Below are 24,984 nucleotides of genomic sequence, written 5' to 3'. Positions count from 1 at the left end.
GTTTTTTGAGCTGCAACGGTGAAACACATGGTTTCAAATTTTCTTCCTGTTTCTCCTATGTAGAAGTCTGGGCAGTTACTGCATGTTATTTTGTAAATGACGTTGGTATTGTGTGATTCTAAATAATTTTTGTTTAGTAACGATTTTAATTTGGGGCCGGGTTTTTGTTCAGATGACATATTGTACCATCATAAAAAAGTAACAACAAAGGGCTGTAGTAATAAAATCCTTAAAAGAGAAAGAAAATCATGTGAAAAACAAGATACGAGTCATTATACATTTCCAAAGAATATAGTTTCTTAGCATATACAAATCTATACTTTGAAATTGGCAAAACAATTCTAAACAGAATTAACGAGTTTTTACAGGTGAGACTCCTCAGAGCTGCTCACAAATGAAAGTTGAAATACTATTTTTTCTTTGTCAATTACACTAAATAAACATTATGTAATGATAAAATTTCAAGCCCAAGATATTTTTCAATGAAATATTGGTGAAATTCAATTAAATTGTATTTCTCACTTATATTTTGAAATGTGATATGCAGGTGTGCACTCAACACTTGAAAGGTTCACCATATACAAGTTGTGATTGGGTTAAGTTATTAACTATTTCTTTATGTAAAACAACCTTACAATCCAATGAAAATTTGTAAAATGTATGTAAATATATCTTTACTGACTATAGTCATGTTTAGAACTTGCAAAATCTTGTCGTTGCTGAAAAGTATTAATACCTCTACACCAACATCACCTGGTGGCAAGCTTGAAAACTTCTGTTGTGCATACAGCAGCTATTACAGCATTGGTGGATGCCACAGCAGGAATGATGTGTTTTATAACTCCTGATGACAGAAAAAAAAATAATAAACATAAAATTGAATGCTTAACTTCGGTAGAAGTAAACTGAAAAAAAAATTGTAAAACACTTCTGTATCATCTATATGAAAATCTTAATCTTTAACAAATGACTACAGGTTGAATTCATTACTCCATGAAGTTCTTTATCTTGCACATATTCTCTTCTGTTGGTCTAATGAAACTGAAAACACTGATATTCTAAAAGTATTTTGTTTTTCTTAGTTTGTTCAGTGACACAACAGTTTAATATAACACAGTGTATTCATTTTGCTACCAGATGATTCCTTAATTCTGAACATGCTATAAGATCATAGAGTTTTTATAATGTGTATACTTTTTATGCATGCAGTTCCATATTATGGCCTCTTCAGCATCAAAAATATACATGGAAGATTTAAGAGCACTAATACAACATAATTTACATGCTACATACAGTAGTTAAAAACTTTCTCAATGTGGAAAAAAAATTGCAAATAGTGGTTAGTTTTCTGTCATCAATAAACAGATTGTAATTTACACAGAGGGTTGAGTATGATTTTGTATAAATAATTTATCAACCAATGTGACAATTACAGCTGATTTAAAGTCATAATGTAATAACATGTATCAAAACTACATTTTGTAGTTACTGTAATGCCACTGGAAATTCATTGCTTTTGAGAAGGGTATGTAACGTCTCTTTCTGGCACAAAATATTTATATACCAGCTGAAATACATATTCAGATTGGGAATTTAGAATTTCCTGAGTGATATCCCTTTGCTTAATATCACTGAAAAACAAAAGAAAATGAATCAACCTGGGTGCCAGGACTATCCAGAAAGAGACCTGCAAAAAGATATATTTAACCATGGTAAGCAAAGTGTGGCATCTTGTAAAAGGGGAGAATTCATCAACACAAAGATTAGTAGCAAAAGCCATTCAAGTAACACAAGCAACAGTACTCAACATAGTCAAAAATTATGTTTATCTGGAAAAGCAACACAAGTCACATGTCAACAATTTGCTTCAACAATGTACCTGTTAAACCATCTCATACCTCAAGCAGTTGGAGAATGAAATGGATATTCATGTCATTCCATACAAAAACAAATCAGTCAACTAGCCAGATGCAGTACCTATAAAATTCTGTGCAATAAAACTGTTGAAACAAACACTGTGGTGTATGGAAAGCATGCAGGGAGTAGTGGTGTTATTTTTAAATAATAGCTTTATGATGCAGCCTTTTGTAATTGAAACTAAACTGCAGGGCTGTTATGAAGATGCAAAGCTGTCAGACAGAGAACAACCAGATGTAGTTACTGCACTGTAATGAAGTAGTGAATCATTTTAACTTAACATATTGAACTTCCATAGTATAAGTATCATACCTTTCTGTATTTTTTTAGATGTTAGATAACAATCTTAAACCATATTACATAATACAGTAACAATAACTGTTACAGTAGAGAAATTATAATTTTAATGATTACATTGTTTTAACCCATAGTATCAGGTCATCATCAGGTAACAGTTACATTCAATAAAACAGTTTTATTGAATGTAACTGTTATCTGATGATGACCTAATACGATGGCTCGACACACTGTAATAATTAACATTAGAATTTCCATACTGCAGTAGTTGATGTTTTGTATTTTTGAATCAATTTAATTAGTAGGTTCTTCACCAAACATATTACCCGATTACTGTCACATCTTTATATTTAATTGCACAGTAAAAAATTTGGGTTTTTAAAAGTTTTTACTTGAATCAAAACAATGCTACTCCCTATCAGTTTGATTAACATTTGTAAAAGTTTACTATTAAAGTGTAATTTGTCACAAAAATTTGAAAACAGTGATTTAATACTAGATATAGAATCTCTAAAAATGTTATACTTTAAAACTAAGTTTTAAAATCAACAAGAAATACCACTATAGCATTAATAACTTAATTATTATGATCTATGTAATGGAAGTGGAATTTTGAGAAAAATTAAAGATACAATAAAAACGTATGTTATTATTTTCACTTTAACTTGTGGAAACTGTGGAAATGCTAAAAAAAAGGTATTAAACATTACCTTGGGTAAGTCGATAGGTTATACCATGGATGTTGTACATTGTTGCTCGATCTAACGACTTATCATATATCCACTGAATGTGTTCTGGGTCATCTCCATCAATTTCAACACCATCTACAAATACATATACAGCAAGAAACATTCAAGTGTTATTATAGTATGCCATTTAACATCACAAAGACAAAAAACAAGGAAAAAAAGATTCTGCATCATTGGAATTCCCATGTTATAAATCTATATTACTGTCTCATTAAAACAAATCCAATATATTTTCAGTATTGAATAAACTTGTGACACATCTGGTGTACTTGCTTATTCATTATGAGTTACAGTTGACTGGCTCTCACCACATGACAGACCATAAACAAAACAGCAACAAATGTAATGTTGAATCTTGTAATCCAATGGCAGGATAGATTAACTACTGATTCACCACATAGCATATAGAAAAGAAACAATACTGTCTTACATTTGAGGAAGCAAATAACACCTTAATACAAGTTCTGATAGTTGCTTTTAACACAAGTTGTGGTGAGTGAACCAAGTGACATCAAACACATATGATGAAACAAAGGATCCTTACTATGGCTTATTAAACAAAGAATCCCAACTAAGTCTGACCAGGCTGTTTCTGAGACTATTTTATTGTCTCATAACCTGATCACACTATAAAAATATTGTCTTATCAATCACAAGTAACTAAAATAAACTGTATTCATCTTTACATAAATTTTAAATACAACATTTAACTTTTTAAACATTAAATAATCCAGAAACTGGCAGTACTTGTGTCACCACACAAAGGTGTCATACATTCTTATATTAAACCTGGAGCAGAACATATCTACATTCATAATAATTGAGCTGAAGAATTCCATCAAATAAAAAAATCGATATGTTCAAAACAAACCTCCAAAAGGTTGTTCTTTGGGCCACAGTAAAACTCTGACATATTCTATACAATGCTCTGGTAGTCTTGGAGTGTGGGCTATGGTACACAAGGGGAAATTTACCTACAAGAAAAAGCAAATTACATCTTGAAAAGTCATGTCAGTTACAATTTATTTGATTTGAAATACTAACTCAGCAACTTTTAGTCACTGATTTCATAAGCAAACACTACTGTGATTTATAAACTGCTCACTCTTGCTATTTCAGTGTGTAACTTTTACTGGGATGTGAGGTAACATGAAACAAGTAGGTTAATAATGGCACTTCAAATGATGATAGATTCTACGTGAAAAGAGAGTTAATTATTCACAGATGCACAAAGTCTACAAAATAACTTGATTATTTTTTCTTAATATTTTATTTAAAGCACCATATAGCAAACAATATTTTCAATACATAAACAGAATTTTTCTCTAAATCCTTTAATATTTACACCTCATTTCCTAAATCTTGTCTTGTAGATAACAAATATTATGTGTACGTAAAGCACAATATACTACATTTTATAGCAGCCAGTAATAATGTTAAACAACATTGAATCTTGAAAACATTTTATGAACGAATTAGGATCTCCAGTAAAGTTAAACTTTGATTATAAAAATAATACTTCACTAAATGAACTAAAAATTACAAGTAACCTAAGAAACAAAATTAAGGAACTTAAACTAATTTAGAAAATACCTTTTACTACAAAACAAAGTTTTCCAAGACTGCTTACAATACGTGATATTCTTATAAAGATTAATAACAAAGCTGTTTGAAATACAACATTCCACAGGAATTAATTATTCGTAATGATGTTTTAAAATCATATAGGGGTATTTCAAAAAATCACACATATGCAAACAATAAAAAAAAAACCCCCATAAAATTAAGATTAATAATGTGTCTTAGTAGTTTAACCTAAATATTGATATTAAAAAAAAAGAGATTCTGTATCACATATAATTGCCCCCCAGTAGCCCAGCGGTATGTCTGTGGACTTACAATGCTAGAATCCGGGTTTCGATACCCGTGGTGGGCAGAGCACGGATAGCCCATCGTGTAGCTTTGTGCTTAACTACAAACAAACAAACACATATAATTCTTGCATAAAAGAAATTTATGTTTTTGTACTATCACAAAAAATAAATAATTTCTCTATAAATGTAAAAGTACCTCATTGTGATTGTGACATATTTACAACTTAAAAAAACATGAAAACATTTTATGTGACAATCCATCAATCTTATGATTTTGGCTGCACCAAATGCTGCATCATTTTTGTCTTTATTATTTTTAATGAAAAACATACTTGTGGAGGGTAAAGGTCTAATGTACACTCAATACACGCCGACATGCCAGGAATAACAACTCTAGCATTGCCTTTGAATCCTTCAGTACCACCATCAACCATTGGTACAATGCTACTCGGGTCCAACATTCCATCTTCATTGCTCAAAATGTTAACCTAGAAACACAGAATATACTTAAGAACCCCAATAACACTACTTTAGTTTAAACTACAGTCACAATATCTTGTTGTTGTTGTTTTACTTTTCGTATTAATAACTGATTAAAAATCAAAACCACAACATGTGGGAGTTAAGTTATTTTTTTGTTACACAACTTTAGATCTTATCTTTTATTTGTACCCTCATTTGACATTTTATTATCAAAAACAGAACCAGATTCTGGTTATTAGCCAGCTTAAGAGGTATATTGCATTCATTAAGACATTCAAAACCATATATTATTATCAAAAAGTTATTAAAATGTGTGCTCTTAGGATACATAATTTAACTCTGAAATAACAAATTCTACTTATTTCACCAAATATCTATATTTTAGGAATCAGAAGTACATTTTGGTATCACAAACAGACATGTTCCATTCAAGCAAATTATCATGTTTCCTTCTAAACCTCCATCTTTAAAATATGTACCTTTCAAGCAAATTACTAAAAAAGAAATTATAATTTTTCCTTCTAAGCTTCCATCTTTTCTTCTCATTGGATGATAAACTGTAAATATACAGGCTAGTTTTTCTAGAGAAAATTCCCCTACAGTTGTATTTCATTATATACACTCAGTAAACAGAAGGAGAAAAGTATCAATTCAAAATGTTCTTTATATAAAATGTGTTGTTAATTAATAACATAATACACTACCATTTCAAATTCCAAAGAAGTTAAAAAAATATGAGTCTGCCTATACTTTGCTCAGGGACGAAAAAAAGATACACAAGGTAGGATAAAATAAAGGCTTGAACTATTGTAAATCCATGTGTTCATTCAAGTTATAATCAATGAAAAGTTAGTCAGAGAATATTTACTGTCACTTACAAAACTAAATGATGAGTGAGACCAAAAACTTATTGAACATAAACACAACCTTAAACAATGATTCCAAAGACAAACAAATAAACAATCATACAAATATGAAGACAAAAAGGACTGCATCCTTTAAGGAATAAAAAAAGCAGTCTTTGAAAGTACATGAAAATAACAACAACAAAATCCAGACAAGTAGAGCAATATAAGGGCTTTCTAATGATATAACATTTAGGTATATATAACGAAGTTCAAACAAAAAGTCTATAATTCTGACTTCACCACAACTGTAGCATAAAGTTGGAGCTTCACTGAAAAAATTCTAGGAAATTCAAGACAGTTGATAGAGGGTTTGAGAACTTTTCTCTCTGTTTTAGATTAGAAGACTAGTCTCAAGGGCTCAATCTAGTCAGCAAGATTGATTTAAGCAGTTGTTTAAATGTTGTATTTTCTGTCTTTAATTACTAGTTATGCTTACTTACTACAAGATCAACACATTTACATCTGTTTTTAAGACAAATAAAAATTAATATGGTATTTACTAAATTAATTAACAAGTTGTTGTTTCAGTGAAATATTTGAAATCACAAGCAAAATCAGTACAGAAAACTTCATAAAATATTTCTTTAGTAAATCATCTTCTAGAAATTAGGTTTTAAATTTGTGCAAAAATACACGAGAGCTTTCTGTGCTAGCCTTCCCTAATTTAGCAGTGAAAGACTAGAGGGAAGGCAGCTACTCATCAACACCCACTGCCAACTCTTAGGATACTCTTTTACCAATGACTAGTGGGATTGACCATCACATTATAATGCCCCCATGGCTGAAAGGGGCGAGCATGTTTGGTGAGATAGGGATTCGAACCACTGACTCACAGATATTGAGATGAGCTCCCTAACCAACTGGCCATGCTAGGCCTAGAAATTAGGAATATGTAATAACAAATGAACAAGGTTAATGTAAATGAGGTATTCAGTGCTTTGATACACTGAATAATCTTTTCTATAGCTTTAACACTATGATAAGTATTTAATCTTTTGTCATGCACAAGATTTGATTCACACTCCTGCTGACAGTATATTAATCATACAAGCCAAGTGCCTATTGCTGAATGGAATCTGAGTTATCATGACATGAAATGATGTCTCCAATAGAAAATCTGTTGTAACAAACTTTGTTACATCCCAGTTGATAGCATCAGTTCTCCTCATGTTCTGTACTTTTTTTTACAAGTGAATCTTATTCTTGTTCTCTGAGGAACAGGTTCCTATGTGCAGCTACCTCTAGTCATGCTGAAATTTGATTTATATTGGTGAGTTAACTGAAACATGGCTTTACCTTGGAAAGTTAATTGAAATGTAGCTTTAAATTGGTAAGTTAACGTGACTTTATATTGAAAAGTTAACTGAAATATGGCTTTACATTGGAAAGTTAACTGAAATGTAGCTTTACATTGGTAAGTTAACATGGCTTTACATTGGTAAGTTAACATGGCTTTACATTGGATTGTTAACTGAAACGTGACTTTACATTGGAGTGTTAACTGAAACGTGGCTTTACATTGGAAAGTTAACTGAAATATGGTTTTACATTGGAAAATTAAAACTGAAACATGGCTTTACATTGGAAAGTTAACTGAAACATGGCTTTACATTGAAAAGTAAACTGAAACATGGTTTTACAATGGAAAGTTAATGGAAATGTGGCTTTACAATAGAAAGTTAATGGAAATGTGGCTTTACAATAGAAAGTTAATGGAAATGTGGCTTTACGATAGAAATATATATATATATATATATATTGGCAGATAATAAAGGAACTTAAACTGGACATTTACTGAAAATAATTGGCCAATGTCTGCCAGTGTACAACCAACTAAGGCATTTTTTTCTGAAGCAATACAAAATAACAAAAATATTTATAATTTATTGTTTTTAAGTATATTTACAAGAATAAAGACCTTTTTTTTCAGAATTACAATGAAAATTTTGATAAATTCTATCTCTGAAGTATGGTAACTGAAGCAAGTAAATCAAGAAGTACAAAAATTAGTTTTGCCAAGCTGTTATACTACTTGTAAAATGCAGATTGTGGAAGTACAAAAATTAGTTTTGGCAAGCTGTTATACTACTTGTAAAATGCAGATTGTGGATTTATTTTTCATGCTTATAATTAATCAAAACAGACAATATATCATTAAAATGTTTTTATTTTCATATATTGGTTTTAGAACCTTTAAATTTAAGCATGTACTGAGAAAGTTGGTTTTATTTATTAGATTCAACATCAGTTGTAACAAAACAGAAGTTCAAAATTAATTAAACAATCATGAGATTAAGCATTTTGAACACTTCTTCTTTCACTTGTACATATTTTATACCCTAATAGAATACAGAATATTGGAGTGCTCACATTCATTTTAAACTTTTCAATTAACATATTTGGTTTAATTCCTTCAAAATTAAATGAATTAAAGCTTCAGTCACATTTTTAAAAATGTTTTAGTCAGTAGCAAACATGCAAAGTAAATTCTAACAGAAAGGACATATTATCTTCTAAAAAGTAACCAGTTTATAAATACAACAGACAACTTATTTAACTTACCAGCATGCCATTGATCCAGCGTCTTGCTATAACAGAATCTAAACCACACACCACAATGTGGAAACCTTTCAGAAAATGAATAAATTTCAGAATTACTTTCAAAAATAGTAGAAATTGATTGATATTTTAGTTATGTAAAACCTTAAACTGAAAGCACAAAGTACAAATAGAATTAAAGCTATGCATTAATATTACATTTAAGGTATCAATACTGTGCAACACAGCTTAAACAACACTTGCAAATAGATACATAACTAAACAGAAAAAAAATACATTCCTAAACAAAATTTAGATAATTTTATTTTAAGAAGGTAAAAAAAAAGCAATTGATACATTAAATACAATCTTTTTAGCCAAATAGTTTACACAAAATAGTAAAAAGACTGAAAAATACTTTTACTTTCGTGTAAACTTTAGAAATTTCTGAACTGAAAATGTGTATTTGTCTGTTTTTTTTTGTTGAAAATGTAAAGATGGTTCCAAAAACCAAATTTTTTTCATCCTCTTTTTACTTCCCCATCCAAAAGAATGTAGTATTACAAAGTTTATAAAAGTCATTTCAACCTTGTATATTGGGTAGAAGATGAGATCTCGTTTTATTTCTCCAACACACACTTATACTACTTTCTTTACTTCTGAGTAGGAGAATCAGAGAATGGTAAGAGAAGGGGAGGCTTTCTCCAACACACACTTATACTACTTTCTTTACTTCTGAGTAGGAGAATCAGAGAATGGTAAGACAAGGGGAGGCTTTCTCCAACACACACTTATACTACTTTCTTTACTTCTGAGTAGGAGAATCAGAGAATGGTAAGACAAGGGGAGGCTTTCTCCAACACACACTTATACTACTTTCTTTACTTCTGAGTAGGAGAATCAGAGAATGGTAAAACAAGGGGAGGCTTTCTCCAACACACACTTATACTACTTTCTTTACTTCCGAGTAGGAGAATCAGAGAATGGTAAGACAAGGGGAGATGTATATATATATTCTAGCAAGGTAGGAGTTACTTCAGCTTAGATAGTTTTAATTTTCTAACAAGGTTGTTGACCTTTGGAATGGGTTGCCTTCATATGTAATAGATGCAGTAAATTTAAGGAAGTTTAAAGGAAAGCTTAATAAATATTTAACTGCTCAGGTGTGGAGTTGAGTTTTTTTTTTAAGTGGATATGACAGCCTTGACAGACCAACAGGCTCCTTGTTGTCCCTTAAGTGTTATAACTATAAGCTATAATCAAGAAATTGGGCATCTAAAAATTGTTAGCAGTTCTTTAAGTATCACAAGATTAAATGTGTTTGAATTGCATAAGTAGGCTAAAATCCAAAAAGTGATCAGACAGAGAGAAACTTAAAGATGATAAGAGAAAGAGACCAAATGCATGTTGTTTAATAAGCAGACAATGTAAATTAAGTTCTAATAACAAAGTTTTTATACATTTTTAGATATACAGAAACAAAAACTAAGGGCAAAAGTAAAACTGTTTTATTTAAGATGTGCTGTATAAAACATGTCCACGAAAAACAAAGAGCACTCAAACCAATATATCTTGAATTGAAAACAATGTAAATTGCCTTAAACAAAGATAATGAGAATAAATGGTACAAATTTAACTGTTTCCCAGTAGCATAAATTTTTTTACAAATTGTGCAGTAACATTTCTTCATTTAGATAGGACAGCTTGAATTAAATTTAGTTTCTGAGGAAAACTGGATCTTCTCATACTTTTAAACATTAGTTCATAGTTGAACATGTTAACTAAATTTTTCTGCTGCAGTGTTTAAAATCTGTCAAAACCTAGCTATCAGATGAAATCAGATGTTTTGTAGTTTCTAAACACAATAATTTTGATCAAAAGCATGACTTTATTCAGATTTCTCTAATGATATAAATAGTTTGAGAAAAATAAACCCTATGTGTGAACCAAAACATTCAAACTTGCACTTCAGCTCTGCTGCGGTAGCCTGGCTTGAATTTAATTGTAATTTAGCCATATTATTTCTAACAGCTGTTCTTGATGCTTCCCAGACTTTTCCTTGTACTTTCCTGAATAGAACACTATTTTTTTGAAGTCAAAACAATCCCAAAAGCAAATAAGTTTTTTTCTTTTCTTTCATTTGAAGCTGCAATCTTCAATATTTTTATACAGTGGTAAAATAACCTACAGAGTTTAATTTCGTTTGCACGTAACGTCTATCATTTTTTTTATAATAGAAAAACACTGAGAAAGCTTTTAAGCTTGACTAAGCTAATTTCATAGTTCTATACTCCACCCTACGTTTCAATCAACATTTCTAATAGGTTTGTTCTCTAATTCTTCTACAAAATATAACCGTATACCTATAATAAATTGCTTCCCATCTCAGTGAAGATTTAAGACAACAGCACGAATGGTTTTAATTACTTCACCTTGTTGACTTGATAATCACTCAACACTAGTGGCACAAATACTTAACTACATCAAGTTCTTATTAGTTACTATCTTTCATTAGTTAAAACACTAACAAATTGACATATTATTGTGTCTCAGTCAACACACTTTTTGAAAATGTACATGATTTCTAAACAATTCAAGAGTTTGTATTATCAAGATAAATTACCATAAGCAACTTATAACAATAAAACATCAATTATTTCCAGGTGCTGACATCTATTATCTTCTAACTAGTTTAATATACTCACTTCTGTAAAAGTCTTCATCATAGTCCTGGATTTTCTTAAAATGGCTATTTGTGGGTCAGGGAATAAAGGTTCTAAATAACAACTTAAAACATCTTAAATAAAACAAACTTACTAAAAATCAAACAATACAAATAACTGATTTCTCCGCACTTCAAATAAACATACTCAGTCTGTTAGAGAGAAATAATTCAGTAGATGAACAAAAATTTAATTTTGTCAATCTTAATTTTTAGTGCTTTCTAGATAAGCCATAGATTTTGGAAAAAATCAGGTCTAATTTGATTGCCTATAATTCTGAAATTTGTAAAAGAGAACAAGCATAGTCTTTTTTAAAATGTACACCACTACTAAATGTTGGCAAAATAATTAATCATAATAAGACAGAAGCAGAAGTTTAGACTAACATTCTATATTTACAATCAGCAAACTCTGGTAGATATATGAGACATTTAATTGGCTGATAAAATGGCTACTTGTCTTAATCAAAGATGAAAGGTTTACAAAAAATTTAAGAAATAAACATATGCAAAACAATATTTTCTTTAAAAGGATGAAAATAATAAACAAGACTGGAAAACGTTTAACTGTTCAGAAAACAATGCTAAGATGGTAATAAATATTTTTTTCACAACCATCAGTAGCATAATTTTACTGGTTATTAAGTTTTCACTAAAACCAGTCACATTCTTGAATGTAGGTATGATGTCTGAAACATTTTATAAAGAAATTTAAGTATTAAGTTCATTTTTCAATAAAAGGATACGCTGTTACAATACATCCAGGCACTCTTGACATAATGAACTGAGCTGCTGCTTCAGCTTTTGATTTACCAATGTCCTTAGGTCTAAGGAAAAAAAAAATCATCATCATTACCTCAAACATAAACATAGTTCATAGTAACCCAACGTTCACAATGATAGCTCATACATTATAAAGTTAAAACCATTTTATAAGAATAATGTTCTATTCCTTCCAAATACTTATTTTATTGTCTCTCATCTATATGCAGTTGATTGTATGAATAATTTAGGAGACTGTATATTATTTGAGAATGCATACAACTATTAACCTCCACGTGAAATTACTCACTGTAAATTGAGTAATTTCTCTACTTGGGTTGCTTGTTAGTCAAGTAGATTCATTTTTCATCCAGCAAATAAAAGCTCCTTACTGAACGTCAATATTTTATCTGACTGCATGTCATTTAGTTACCTCATGGAGCATTCTACCTGATAAACAAAATTAAGGCAAAACTCAAGAGGATATTAACTCTTTTGCTTATTTTCAATTTCTTCAATCATAGTTTAAATTGATTCTCTCTCCATCATTTTGAGTTTTAGTAATCTCAAATTTATTTTGTTTCATGTGATCCTATTCCACTCTCATGGATCCTGACAATCAACTTTCTCCAGCTGTACTCTGCTGTATTGTGAATAAAACTATGTGCTTCCTGTAGAGATTAAGATGAAAAGAGCTAGTAATAAATATGTAAGAGGTATGTATTGGTATAATTTTCATTTTGTCTCAAAATGTTATTTTAAAATGCTATTTTTCTCAGCATTTGTTTGGCTGTAATAGATAAGGAGACCAGAAAACAAAGCAGAACAAAAATTACTGTCTGAGTTTACAGAAAAGAAATTTATTTGTAATCATTGCTTTAAATGGAAAAGCAAAGAGGATTTTGAGAAGTGTTTGTAGATATCTTTGTTTGAGTAATACTTTTTTATACTGCAAACTTGCGTGAGTGACTCTAACTTAATGGTGGCTGTAATATTTCTTCAAGTGGTTCTGATAAGAAGAAAATAAAGTATACAAAAAATAAACAAATTCAGACTCCAAAATATACATGATCTAGAGCAGGAAATCAGCTATTCTCATTAGCTTGGAGAATTCTTCTTTTTTTATAGTTTTATTGTTCTTCAATACTTAAACAATTGCAGAAGTAAGGTCTGAACAAATTAACTTCCAAGAATAATACTTACCCTTATGTGTGAATGAGTATAGCTTCCAACACCAATCCTGAACAAAGACTCAGACTTAGATAATGAAACTTTGTTTACTAACCATCAGAAGAGGTAGAAGACATCTATAATAAACTCTTCCAATATAAAATACAGCTGCATTGTAGAAAGTATGTAATTAGAGTCAAGGTGCCTTCTTCATTTTAATATTAACTTAAGCAACGGATAGTAAAACTACACTTTAATCTCTGTGTTCACTATAAATAAATGTTTACTTACCTAAATAAAAACTGGCGGTTAAGGTTGGATATATCAACAGTATCCATGTCAATAACATGTATATTTCCAAACCCCATTAATGCCTGAAAAAAAATTTAAAATCAAAAAGTATAATAATCTCTTCTATTTCTGAAATCACTTATATGAATAACAAAGCTGTGTTAAATAATTCGTTTTTCACAAGTACATTTACATGATTAGAAACTTCAAGAACATGCATGAAATAGTTATTAAAATTGAAGATGAAATTTAAAAACTGTATAAAAAAGACTGGGTGAATTAATTTTATCTAAATTGATTTAGATGGACCAGAAAAATTCAAAAATAGATTAAAAACAAAAATCAAATTCTTCAGAGACTACCAGAACCCATGGCCAAGCAATACTTGGAACACAGAACAAAAGAACACCACTTCCTCTATCCACTTACATTACTTAGCAGGAGCTTAGCTAAGATTGAGAAGTTAGGTATCATACTTTTGCCAGCAATGATGGGGTTTGGTCCTCCAGGGATCAGCATCTCTATTGAGGATCAGGGCTGAAGGAAACTTGCTAAACAAAATTCTGTTGTTGGTGTAAGGAAATAATTGTGTTTATGGGAATGAATAACCATGTTCAGTTATTTATGTAAAACTGAACAATCTCAATTTACTGCTTAGTGAACATAGTGAGAAATACAATACATAAATAAACAAGAATGAATGCTGTAATTGACACACGTTTGAATGCTCTCAGTTGAAACATCTGCAAGTCTAGGAAAGTTTCAACCTCAACAACCACACAATTAATGTAAATATATGGACTGTGCTAATTAAACAATAATATTCAAGTTGTTACCTGGAAAATAAAGCGAAAAAAATTATAAAAAAAGGAGCAGGCAAATTACAGCCTTTGACAAATTTTTAGCCATCATTATCATTTAAGTGGTCACCATTTTTCATAAACAGTAGTCATTTTAGTGGGTTGCTGGTCAAATTCCTATAATTAATGACTTTTTCTGGTCAGACTTTAAAACCCTCTCTGTCTAAAAAATTAATGTCAAGATTTTGTCTCAAATTTCATTTACATACAAATTATTAATTGAATTTCTTGGTAAAACATAAGGACATAATCTCCTCTGAACAAGTAATTTACCAACACTTTTGCTTATAATTTAATTTACATACAAATTATGTTAGTTTTGAATTTTCGCGCAAAGCTGCATGAGGGCTATCTGTGCTAGCCATCCCTAATTTAGCAGTTTAAGACTAGAGGGAAGGCAGCTAGTCATCACCACCCACCACCTACTCTTGGGCTACTCTTTTACCAATGAATAGTGGGATTGAACGTAACATAATAACACCTCCACGGCTGAAAGGGCAAGCATGTTTGGTGTGACAGGGATTTGAACCCATGACCCTCAGATTGCGAGTCGAGCGCTCTAACCACCTGGCCATGCCGGGCCTACAAATTATGAATTGACTTTGCTGTTCAAACCTAAAAGCTCTCTCTTCTCTGTGCAACTGACATACCAATACTTACTTAGTAATCTATTTTACATACAAATTATTCACACTTCTCTGGCCAAACTAAAAAGCCCTGTCTTCTCTGAACAACTAATATGCCAGCAATGTTGTTAATAATTTACATACAAGTCTTTAAACAACTTCCCTCATGAAACTTAATAGCTCTGTGTCCTCTGAAAAAATATGCTAATGCTTTTGTTAACAATTTACTAAAAAATTATTATATTACTTCATTAGCGAACCTAACAACTCTATTTTCTCTGAACATTTAATATGCCAACAACTTTGTTAATAGCTTAATTTATATACAACTTCCTAATTACTTTCTCTAGTCAAACCAAATAACACTATCTTTTCTGAGAAGTCCTAGTATCTTATCTTTTCCACAATTAAATTTCCTAATTTAAACATTAAGTTCCCTATGCACTTTGGATAAAATTATAGTTTTTTTATACTTGTTCATATAGGTACAAATTGTTTATATATTTTCTATGGTGATGGATTAATTTTTAATAATAATGACATTTCTTAAATTCTTAAAAACTACTAAATTCAATAAATTTTATGTTAATCAACTGATTCAAAGATGCTTTCATATTTATAAATATGATAGGCATTTAGTCATTCCAGGACTTCTTTAGCCTACTATAGTAAACTATAAACAGATTATGGAATAGTTAAAATCAAAGTCAAGTGGCAAAAATGAGGCAGTAACTAGTAAACTATGAATAATAAAGGACAGATACATGTATATGTTTGTTTGGTAAGCTGTATTTCCAAAAAGTCTGAGGATTAGTGACATATTAGTTTTTCAAAAACTCAAACTTCTAAGGGAAAGGAACTTCTCCACAACAGAAGCTCTAGTTTCTTCAGGAAAATTTCATTTTTCTAACTTAAGAATTTCCCTTAGTGACTGGTGAAGACCAGTGTACACTCATATCATAAGCAATGAGATTGCAATATTACTGTATGTCTAGTAGAGAGAGGAATTTCCCTACTACAGGTAAAGAGAACACCTCAGCCATTACTTTATTTACAAATGTCCAGAGAAAAAAGTATAAAAACATGAAAAATAAAATGTACAAATGCAAAGCAGAGACAACACAGAATCTAAACTGTTGGACATAAGGTGTTACCTGTGCCTCTATAGAATTTTCTGTAAGGAGTACTGAACCAAAGACTGGTTCTTCAACTTGAAATACAGCAGTATCTACTAGACAAAATGAAGAATCATTTAGTGTATGTAAATGCATTAGCCCACAGTAGGAAAAGATGATTGTCCTGTTCATACTGTCATAAACCATCAGCATAATGATAGAATCAACTTGGCCTACTTTTTTTTTTTTGATATATGAAATACTGAAAACATTAAAATATTAACTATAATACAGTATGATAACATTCAACAGTTCACAGGGACATACAAGAAAACACATTGATCTCACCAGATTTTTAAGAAGTTCACAACCTAGACCTCCAGCCCCAACAACAAGAACCTTGCATGTTTTCTGTAAAAATTCCAGCACCTAGTACCAAGGAAATTGCATTGAAATCATTATATATATGTGAATAAACACTATAAAAATTAAGTTATCCAATAAACTCTATTCTAAACATGATATATGGCAATTTACCATGGCAGGCACAAAAAGAAATTTTCTCAATCATTTCTTTAATATAGAAATAACATTTAAAGTAACTGCTGAAGATAATAGGGAAGATCATTCCTAAAACAATGACACCAAAAATTTAAATGATTTATCACTTACACTCCATGAGGATATCAGATAACTAAATCTCAAATGTTAGGGTACAGAAATGACGTTTCTACTAAAATTAAAAATAAACAAGTAATATAAAATCCACAATATTTGGTTTTACAAAAATATTTAGGTCATAGAAGTACTGGCTGACTGTTACATTATTATTACCTCTAGCAATTATTGTAGTGGCTCCAATGACTAAAGCAACCAGCTCTGCCAAATATTTTGAGTTTTATCAATTCTTTCTTTTACACAGATTTTGAAAGCTTAAAATTAAACCTACCATCAGTGGGTTCATTCTTTAAGACCACAGAATTATTTACAAGAAAATTTTGGTTGCATGATAGTTTTTACTTGTTTAGTTTCAGGCAAAGAGAAGGAAATTATCTAGTCCTAAAGTTCAAAACGTTATATGATGTAGGTCGAAAATGGAGGAAAAGTTCCACATATATTTGAAAGGAAAGAAAAACTACCATTTTTCAAGATTTCTAAAGATTTTGGTATTCAACAAAGCTACTTGATCATTATTCTAACTAGGAAAAAAAGGAAAAATATTTGTGATGTGAAAAGAAAATGATTTTGTATGACTGTTGAAAACGTAAATATTCAAGCAATTAAGTTATTGCAAAGAATTTTTAAGCTAGATAGTTAGTTGTGTTTTACATTGAAACTACTTAAAAATTATCATCCCTAAAAATTTCAGATTTTAAATATTTTTTGTTTATATCAATAAGTACAAAAATGAAAACAAATATATATCAGTACTGAGAAAAACAAAAAATCAATTGCGATAAAAATTACCTAAAATGGAACCTGAGTAAAAATAATTAGCTAAATGTTTTCACGACATGGGTGATTGAATAAATAAGATAATTATTGTTCTGTTACCTAGTTAATTAAGTTCAACAGTACAATCACTGTAAGCACCACATCTATCAAGAAGAGATAAATTTACCTCAGGTCCTGGTTCAAAATCTGGATGAGCAAATGGTCCAGTTCTTGCTAAGATCTTACGAACATGTGTCCAGCGTCCTGGCCAGTCTGATCTTAAATAAGAAAAATTAAAACCATCACTTTTTATAGTGTATTATTAACTAAACCTTGTGGAAGCACATCTTTTAAAAAAATTCTAGGGATAAATTCTTCAGGTTAACCAATTATAATCCAACTGTTGTTTCAAGTTTCAAAATGTTATGTTATTTTCAGTTTGGAATACTAAAGATAAAAACATTTTCAATTTATGTTACTCAAAAGTGGGTTGTTTATTTTATGTGTAAAACTATTTTATTCTATATGTACTGAGAGTGTGTAAACTAAGTGTCAATATTTATATTAACAAAAGGCATACCTTCCAGTTTTACTACTTTTGGTAAGTTAGAAGTTATTCTTTGACATTCTTGTCTCAAGAAAAAAAAATCCATATGGAAATATTTTCTGTTGGTTTTTTTATGTGTGTTTATGTACATACCTTTCTTAGAAATTTTGATCTAATAGACCATAGTTTCTACTTCTGACAACTGCTAATTTACCATAAAGGCTTATTGTAGCTTCGATTATGAAATTGTTTTCAAAATATTTTTAGTAGGTTTTGCTCTTAACATATCTATTGTATATTTTTGCAAATCTTGATGAGTAATACAACAGATGTTGAATAGTATCTGTTTATATTTTATTAAGTTTAATTATAAATTACATTGATAAATTATAATCTTTATCAAAAGTATTATGTAAGTTTCAGCATTTCATTTACTGATGCAGTGTATTATAATTTATTGATCATATTTTATGTTGTGCTAAATTTTTAAAATTAAAAACTTGAAAATGAAATGGTTACATAAAGAAAAAAATAACTAATTATCTTAGAGTTACATTAAAATATTAATTACTGTATTTACCAAAGTTTTAAAATCAAAAAGCAGATGTATGCTAGTCAACTATTATCTGTTATTTTTGTAATAACTAGTCATGGATTGATTCATTATACTACTTACAATTCATTATCACAATGTAATTCAATACAAAGTTAAAAACAAATGTGGTAATGTTTTACTTACCCAATTTTGTCATCAATGTATAAAACTACAAGCCTGATCATCAAAGTATCATAACTTATATATCTCATATTCATTTTGCATTATATTTTCAAAACTTGGAAATTTCATCTTTAAATAAAGTTGCAACTTGGCATTATTCCAGTTTGATATAATGTTGCCTGGCTATAAATAAAGTATTTTTAATTACCCTATTATTTCTATCAATTAACATGAATCTATAAGAAGTAGGGAATTCTGTCTTTAAACATTAACTTTATAGGTATAAAACTTAAAAGCTAAAGATACCATCTGCCTGTAACTTGTAAGCTAGGTTGAATAATGAATTAAAATTTTAAGTCACTACTATTACTAATGGTTAAATACATGAACCACATTTGAAATCGGGGTTTAGCTAAAGTTTACAAAAAGCTTAGGGCAACGACGTGGACTATATTTGTGGAGTAAACTTGTTAGGTGAAATCCTAAAGTGTGTCTTTATCAATTTATGATTCACTGAAGACTTGAACTTGAAGTACATTGTAGAGAACAGCGCAGTGTAATTTGTAATTAAAATGTACAGTTGAGAGCGAAAACTGAAATTTTACAGTTAACTTTATAAAAACTACGTTATTAAGCGGGACGAGCATATGTCAAAACAAACCTTTAAAAAATAGGTATAATTAACTTACAATGACTTACATACAAATCTTATTACTACAGCTTTCAATAATAACATGGAAAAATAGAATTAAAACTTACATTTCTTCCACCATGATGATGTTACCGTTACTGCTTACAACCATTAGCACCAGAGTGCTAGAAAAAACTGGATATATATATATATGTGTGTATGTATGTTATTCTTTTTCTTTCTTTTTTTACAAACATGTTTTAGAATTTTGTGAAATGACTTATCAGTTGTTGCAGTAAAGTCATCTAGATTATCTGTACATAACATAATGCGCCATAAGATCTGTAAATATGGATAAATGTGAATCTTGTTATTTGGTAGTTTCAATCTAAACAGCCTCAATGTGACAAAGTCCTGGCATGGCCAGGTGGTTAGGGCGCTAGACTCGTAATCTGCGGGTCGGGGGTTAGAATCCCCGTCACACTAAAAATGCTCGCCATTTCAGCCGTGGGGGCGTTATAATTTGACAGTCAATCCCACCATTCGTTGGTAAAAGAGTAGCCCAAGAGTTGGCGGTGGGTGGTGATGACTAGCTGCCTCCCCACTGCTCAATTAGGGAAGGCCAGCGCAGATATCCCTCGTGTAGCTTTGCTCGAAATCCATAACAAACAAACTATGTGACAAATTGCCAAGCAAACTTTTTTCTTGACTGGTGTTTTGGAATAAACCCAAGGTGGGTCAGAGATACAGGTGTCAATTCAGCCGCTATCAAGTAGCTAAACTGTAATAATGAAAGTGATAGTAAATGCGGCAAGGTAAAACTGAAACTTCAGAATGAAAATGATCGCTGAAAATGGTAATAAAAACTAATCGTTTTTTTTTATTTCAAGTGAAGCCTCACAAGAACTGTCTATGCATAGCCGTTCCTAATTTTAAGAAATCAGCTCATTAACAGTACCCACCACCAATTCTTGGGTTACATCTGTCTGATTGAATAGTAGGATTTGACAGTAACTTTTATAGCTTTTCAACGATCCCAAGGTGAGGATCGAATTTTTGAAGCAACGGGTCGCGAACCGTGATTCCTAGTATTCATAATCTGAGCACACTAGTACAGTTACGCCTGTCCAAAAACTAAATGGAGAATAAACGTAAACGATGCAGAAAAACAGGTCAAGACAAGCTGGAGCAGCAACAACAAAAACAACAATGACCAACCACAAAGGAAAAGAGACATGAAGGAAACTAATTATAAATATACAGAAAGGGGGAAAGCAGCTCAACTAAGAAAGGGGAATATTGCCTACATATAATTTCATCAATGAAAAAACAACTTTATTAAAAAAAGAAAGAAATCAGAGAATTAGTTTAGAGCGCCGTGAAGCAACACTGAAGGATTAGGATGACAAAATGACGTTTAGGAACGAGTGCAGTCCAATAGAACTAGAGCAGAGACTCGAAAGCTCATAGCTTATTTGTTTGTTTGAAGTTACAAGTGCTCTGTCCACCACGAGTATCGAAACCCAGTTTCTAGCATTGTAAGTCCGCAGACATACTGCTGTGCCACTGGGGAGCCCAAAACTCAGCAAAGAATGACACAGATACTTGTGAAATTAAGTTTTTGTAACTTTTAGGGTTTAGAGCCCTTGAGTATGTTACTATGAATATTTGTTGATAAAGGTAATTTGGTGATTGTGGATATCGTATTTAAGCCTTTATTGTCAGGTTTTATGTATAGGCCGGATTCTGTACAGTAGGTGTCTGTGACTTGTTGGCGATAAATTTCAACAATAAACAAACAACACACAGTCCACTTCTTTTAAAATAATATATCAAAACAAGTGAAACGTATATATAAATGTTCGTTACACTGTTGGTTACCACATTTGCATTCAGAGCTTTAAATAATTGTATCTTTTTAGTCAAATTCTACACAGAATGGTTCAGTTATTTTATAACATAATTTGACAAGACGACTTATTATTCTCTACTCTGTTATTACAATACAATCTGTGATAAGTTCACTTTAAAAATCGCCACTATATGCTCTTTATGGCTAAACTAACAATCACTCAGTCTAGATCTAATAGTATCGAACTACATTTTCGATGCATATTTATACCTCGACTGAGGTGTAGAATGTTCCACTCACTACTAGATATTATGATGCAATAACTGATAGTTATGGAGGTACAATACCCATCTCATGATACTCGCAATTTCGATTTTGCCCCTCTGGGTGTATGCAAGGCGCTGATATTCCATCTGGATGATGAACTCCTTCCTGTAGTAGTAGTTCTGGAATTTCTAGATGACAAATATGATAGCCATACACTCTCATTCAAACACAGAGTATTTATTCTCACTACTCAACAGTTTTTATTGATGCACATTAGAGGAAACAGTCTTACTACATGGTTTTGCAGAAGAACTTCTCCAATTCCAAAGTATGATGTATCAGCCTGAATGATGAACAGTTTGTTGAAGTCTGGCATTCTAAGAATTGGTAAACTTCCTAACATGTTCATCAACTTTTGGAATGCCATCCGCTATGGTTGTTCCCACTTCACCTTGTTGGGTTGGCCTTTCTTGGTCAGGCCAGTCAGTGGTGCAACGACTTTAAGGTAGTTTGGAATGAACTTCCTAGAGTAACCTGCTAACCCCATGAAGGATTTGACTAGCTGCTTGGTCGTTGGAGTTGGTGAATGTTGTATGCAGGTTAGCTTCTCCTCTTTCATGGCTATCAGTCAGTCACACACCTTGCATCCAACACAGAATAACCAATGTTACATTGAGATGGTCTGATGATCAGACCTGTTGCCTTCACTCACCCAAACAGCTCTCTAAGTATATTCAGGTGGTATTTCCATCTGGCCATGTGGATCAGAATGTCATTCAGATAATGCTTGATGTTGGTGGTTTTGTGCAACATCTTCCTCATCCTGCAGTTGAATGTCACTGCACAGTTGACTAATCCAAGTGGCATCCTCTTGAACTGGTGTCATAAAGGCTGTATTCTCTTTAGATTATATTTCCATCGAGATCTGCCAATAACCTTTACTGTGGTCAATTTTGGTAAAGAACTTGGTCCCGTCTAGTTTTGCCATTATAGCCTCTGGATTGTCCGTAAGTTTAAAGATGAACTTTGTCATGAGGTACAATTTCCAGACATTTATGCAGAAACAGTTTGAGCCATCCCTCTTCTTCACGATTACCATTGGTGAACAGTAGGCTGAATTTGCAGGCTCAGTGATTCTGGCTTCTAACATTATCTCGACGTCTTGCCTGATCAGGTTTCTCATAGGGCATCTGGTAGGGCTTCATCTTGACTGAATTTCTGATCATGGTCTCGATCTTATGTTGCACAAAGTATCTCTTATCTGGTCTATCTGTCATCTTGACTACCTTCCTTCTGGGTACTGTCCTTTGGTAGATGTCACATAACCTGAAGAATTTGGTCACACCTCCAATGACTCCTGGCCAATGGAAGTTGCTGATGATCCTGTCTGCTATTTCTTTGCTCCTCTCACAATCAGCTTGTGAAACGGCTTCATCACTTGAGTCTGGTATTCTGGTGGTACTATGATATATTCAACCTTCCCTGTAGAACTGCCTTTATAGATCCAATCAGTACAGCACTCTCTTACAATCCTCTAACGTCTAAGTCCCTTTCATCTTTGTCTGATGCTCAAATTTCTCCCAGGCACTCTCTCAAAGTTTCTGCAGTGAAGCGTCTTTCTTCTAAGCTTTCTTCAGTTCCCACAGACCTAAATTCAGGATGCCACCTTTCGAGACTTGCAGGGCTTGATGTCTCGCTTGCTTTCCTTTTCTTGAGCACTTGTGGTGACTGATGATGCCTCATCAGTCTCCTTTCTGTCTGGTTCATCCACATCTCTACTGCCTGATATACTGACAATCACAAAATCATAGATGAGTGCTTTCATACACATGGCCTCAAGGTCTCCCATGTAGTGTGGAGTGTCCACCTTTGTTCTTGCTATGGGAAACTTTCTCATTGTCCCATCAATCAGCATGCACAGATATACTTTGCTCATCCTCTTCTCATCAGATACTAGAATGTTTCTCAATGCTGTACCCAGTGTCTCCTAGGACTTTCTCTTTCTTCTCCTCAACACGATCTTAATCTACTGGCATGTTGTGGTTTGTTGGTACCTTTTAATGTTTGTTACATGCTCTGATCACCACTGACACTGTTGACCTATTTGTTAGATTGAGCTGATCATCAATAATGCACTGTTTAATCATGGGGATAGCACTTCCTTCTTGTGATGAATCTAATGAGTTGTCTTCATTCTGTTTCTTCTGGCAGTAGAATCAATGGTGACAGTCACTCTTTTCTTGTTTCTTGCAAGCACCATCTTTGTAGGTATCTCCAGCTGCTTTTTGTTGAGATTTCTGCTGTTGCTTGTTGATGACAGACTTGCACTCACTTACAGTGTGCCCCATTTTATAACAAATATAACATCTCTTCTCCCATTTGTCTGTTGACTTCTTGTCACCTTTGGTGGCATCCTACTTCTCGCCAGCCACCCCTGATTTCGACTTTGAATGATTATTCTTGGACTTGCCAGTTATACTCCTTTCATGGGCTTCCATAGACTGTTTGTTAGCTTGATCATCTCATCCACGTCTTTTGGTGCTCTCACTTTTAGGAACAGTGACATATAAGTGGAGTACGTGATCATGAACTGTTCACATATTAGTAAATCTGACAGTCTTTCAAAACTCTTTACACTTGGCCATGTCAGTCCACCTTGTAAAGTATTGCCATAGACGTGCCACAAACTGAAATACAATTTCTCCATTGTCAGATTTGAGTTCTCTGAACTTCAGTCGAAAGTCTTTTTCAGGAAGTTCATATCATTTCAGCAAGGCCATTTATAACTTATCACAATCTAAGGTATCTTCTGATGTCATGCCTGCATGCACCTGTAGGCCTTTTTCTGTGAGAATTGGGCTGAGACAGACTGCCCAGTCACCTTTATTCCAGTTCTGACTTTGGATGAAATTTTCAGGAAAATAACCATGTCATCTTCCTGTTCATCAACTTTGGGCAGCTTGGGTCAGCTGGCCCTGGCCCCATTGTCATTCTTGGGTCCTCTGTATTTCTGTTGAGTGAGCTTGGCGATCTCAGTTTATGCTCTTATTCTCACTATTTCAAGTCTCTCCTATTTTTCTTTCTCAATTTGTGTTCTTATTCTCTCTATTTCCAGTCTTCCTTTTCTCCTCCTTTCTTCTTTCTTCCTCTCTTTTCTGTTGACGCTCTTCTCTCTCTAGGTCTTGTTGTTGTGATAACAGAGTAGGAAGAATAATTCGTCTTG

The 24,984-nt window shown here is 32.0% G+C and overlaps 1 protein-coding gene across 2 annotated transcripts in view; it reads right to left on the bottom strand.

The window, feature by feature from the left end:
- LOC106478735 (NEDD8-activating enzyme E1 catalytic subunit-like) overlaps window positions 1-19,815 on the bottom strand; it is a 35,776-nt gene extending 15,961 nt beyond the window's left edge. The window contains exons 1-11 of one of the 2 annotated variants that reach the window (XM_013939294.2): window positions 19,771-19,815; window positions 17,934-18,024; window positions 16,661-16,741; window positions 13,712-13,794; window positions 12,235-12,315; window positions 11,472-11,515; window positions 8,791-8,855; window positions 5,170-5,325; window positions 3,835-3,937; window positions 2,925-3,038; window positions 754-844 (exon numbers count right to left, since the gene is read on the bottom strand). In XM_013939294.2, the coding sequence (XP_013794748.1) occupies window positions 754-844; window positions 2,925-3,038; window positions 3,835-3,937; window positions 5,170-5,325; window positions 8,791-8,855; window positions 11,472-11,515; window positions 12,235-12,315; window positions 13,712-13,794; window positions 16,661-16,741; window positions 17,934-18,024; window positions 19,771-19,814 (953 nt within the window). In that variant the 5' untranslated portion in view covers window position 19,815. Of the gene's footprint in view, window positions 1-753; window positions 845-2,924; window positions 3,039-3,834; window positions 3,938-5,169; window positions 5,326-8,790; window positions 8,856-11,471; window positions 11,516-12,234; window positions 12,316-13,711; window positions 13,795-16,660; window positions 16,742-17,933; window positions 18,025-19,032; window positions 19,122-19,770 lie in introns of those variants that run through there. The other variant, XM_022382381.1, reaches the window with a different exon arrangement.
- Between the last annotated feature and the right edge of the window lie 5,169 nt (window positions 19,816-24,984).

This window comes from Limulus polyphemus, unplaced genomic scaffold (assembly GCF_000517525.1).
Source record: "Limulus polyphemus unplaced genomic scaffold, Limulus_polyphemus-2.1.2 Scaffold245, whole genome shotgun sequence".
NCBI classification, from domain to species: domain Eukaryota; kingdom Metazoa; phylum Arthropoda; class Merostomata; order Xiphosura; family Limulidae; genus Limulus; species Limulus polyphemus.
Note: the sequence above shows the minus strand (reverse complement) of the source record. Positions and strands in the feature narration are given on the sequence as shown.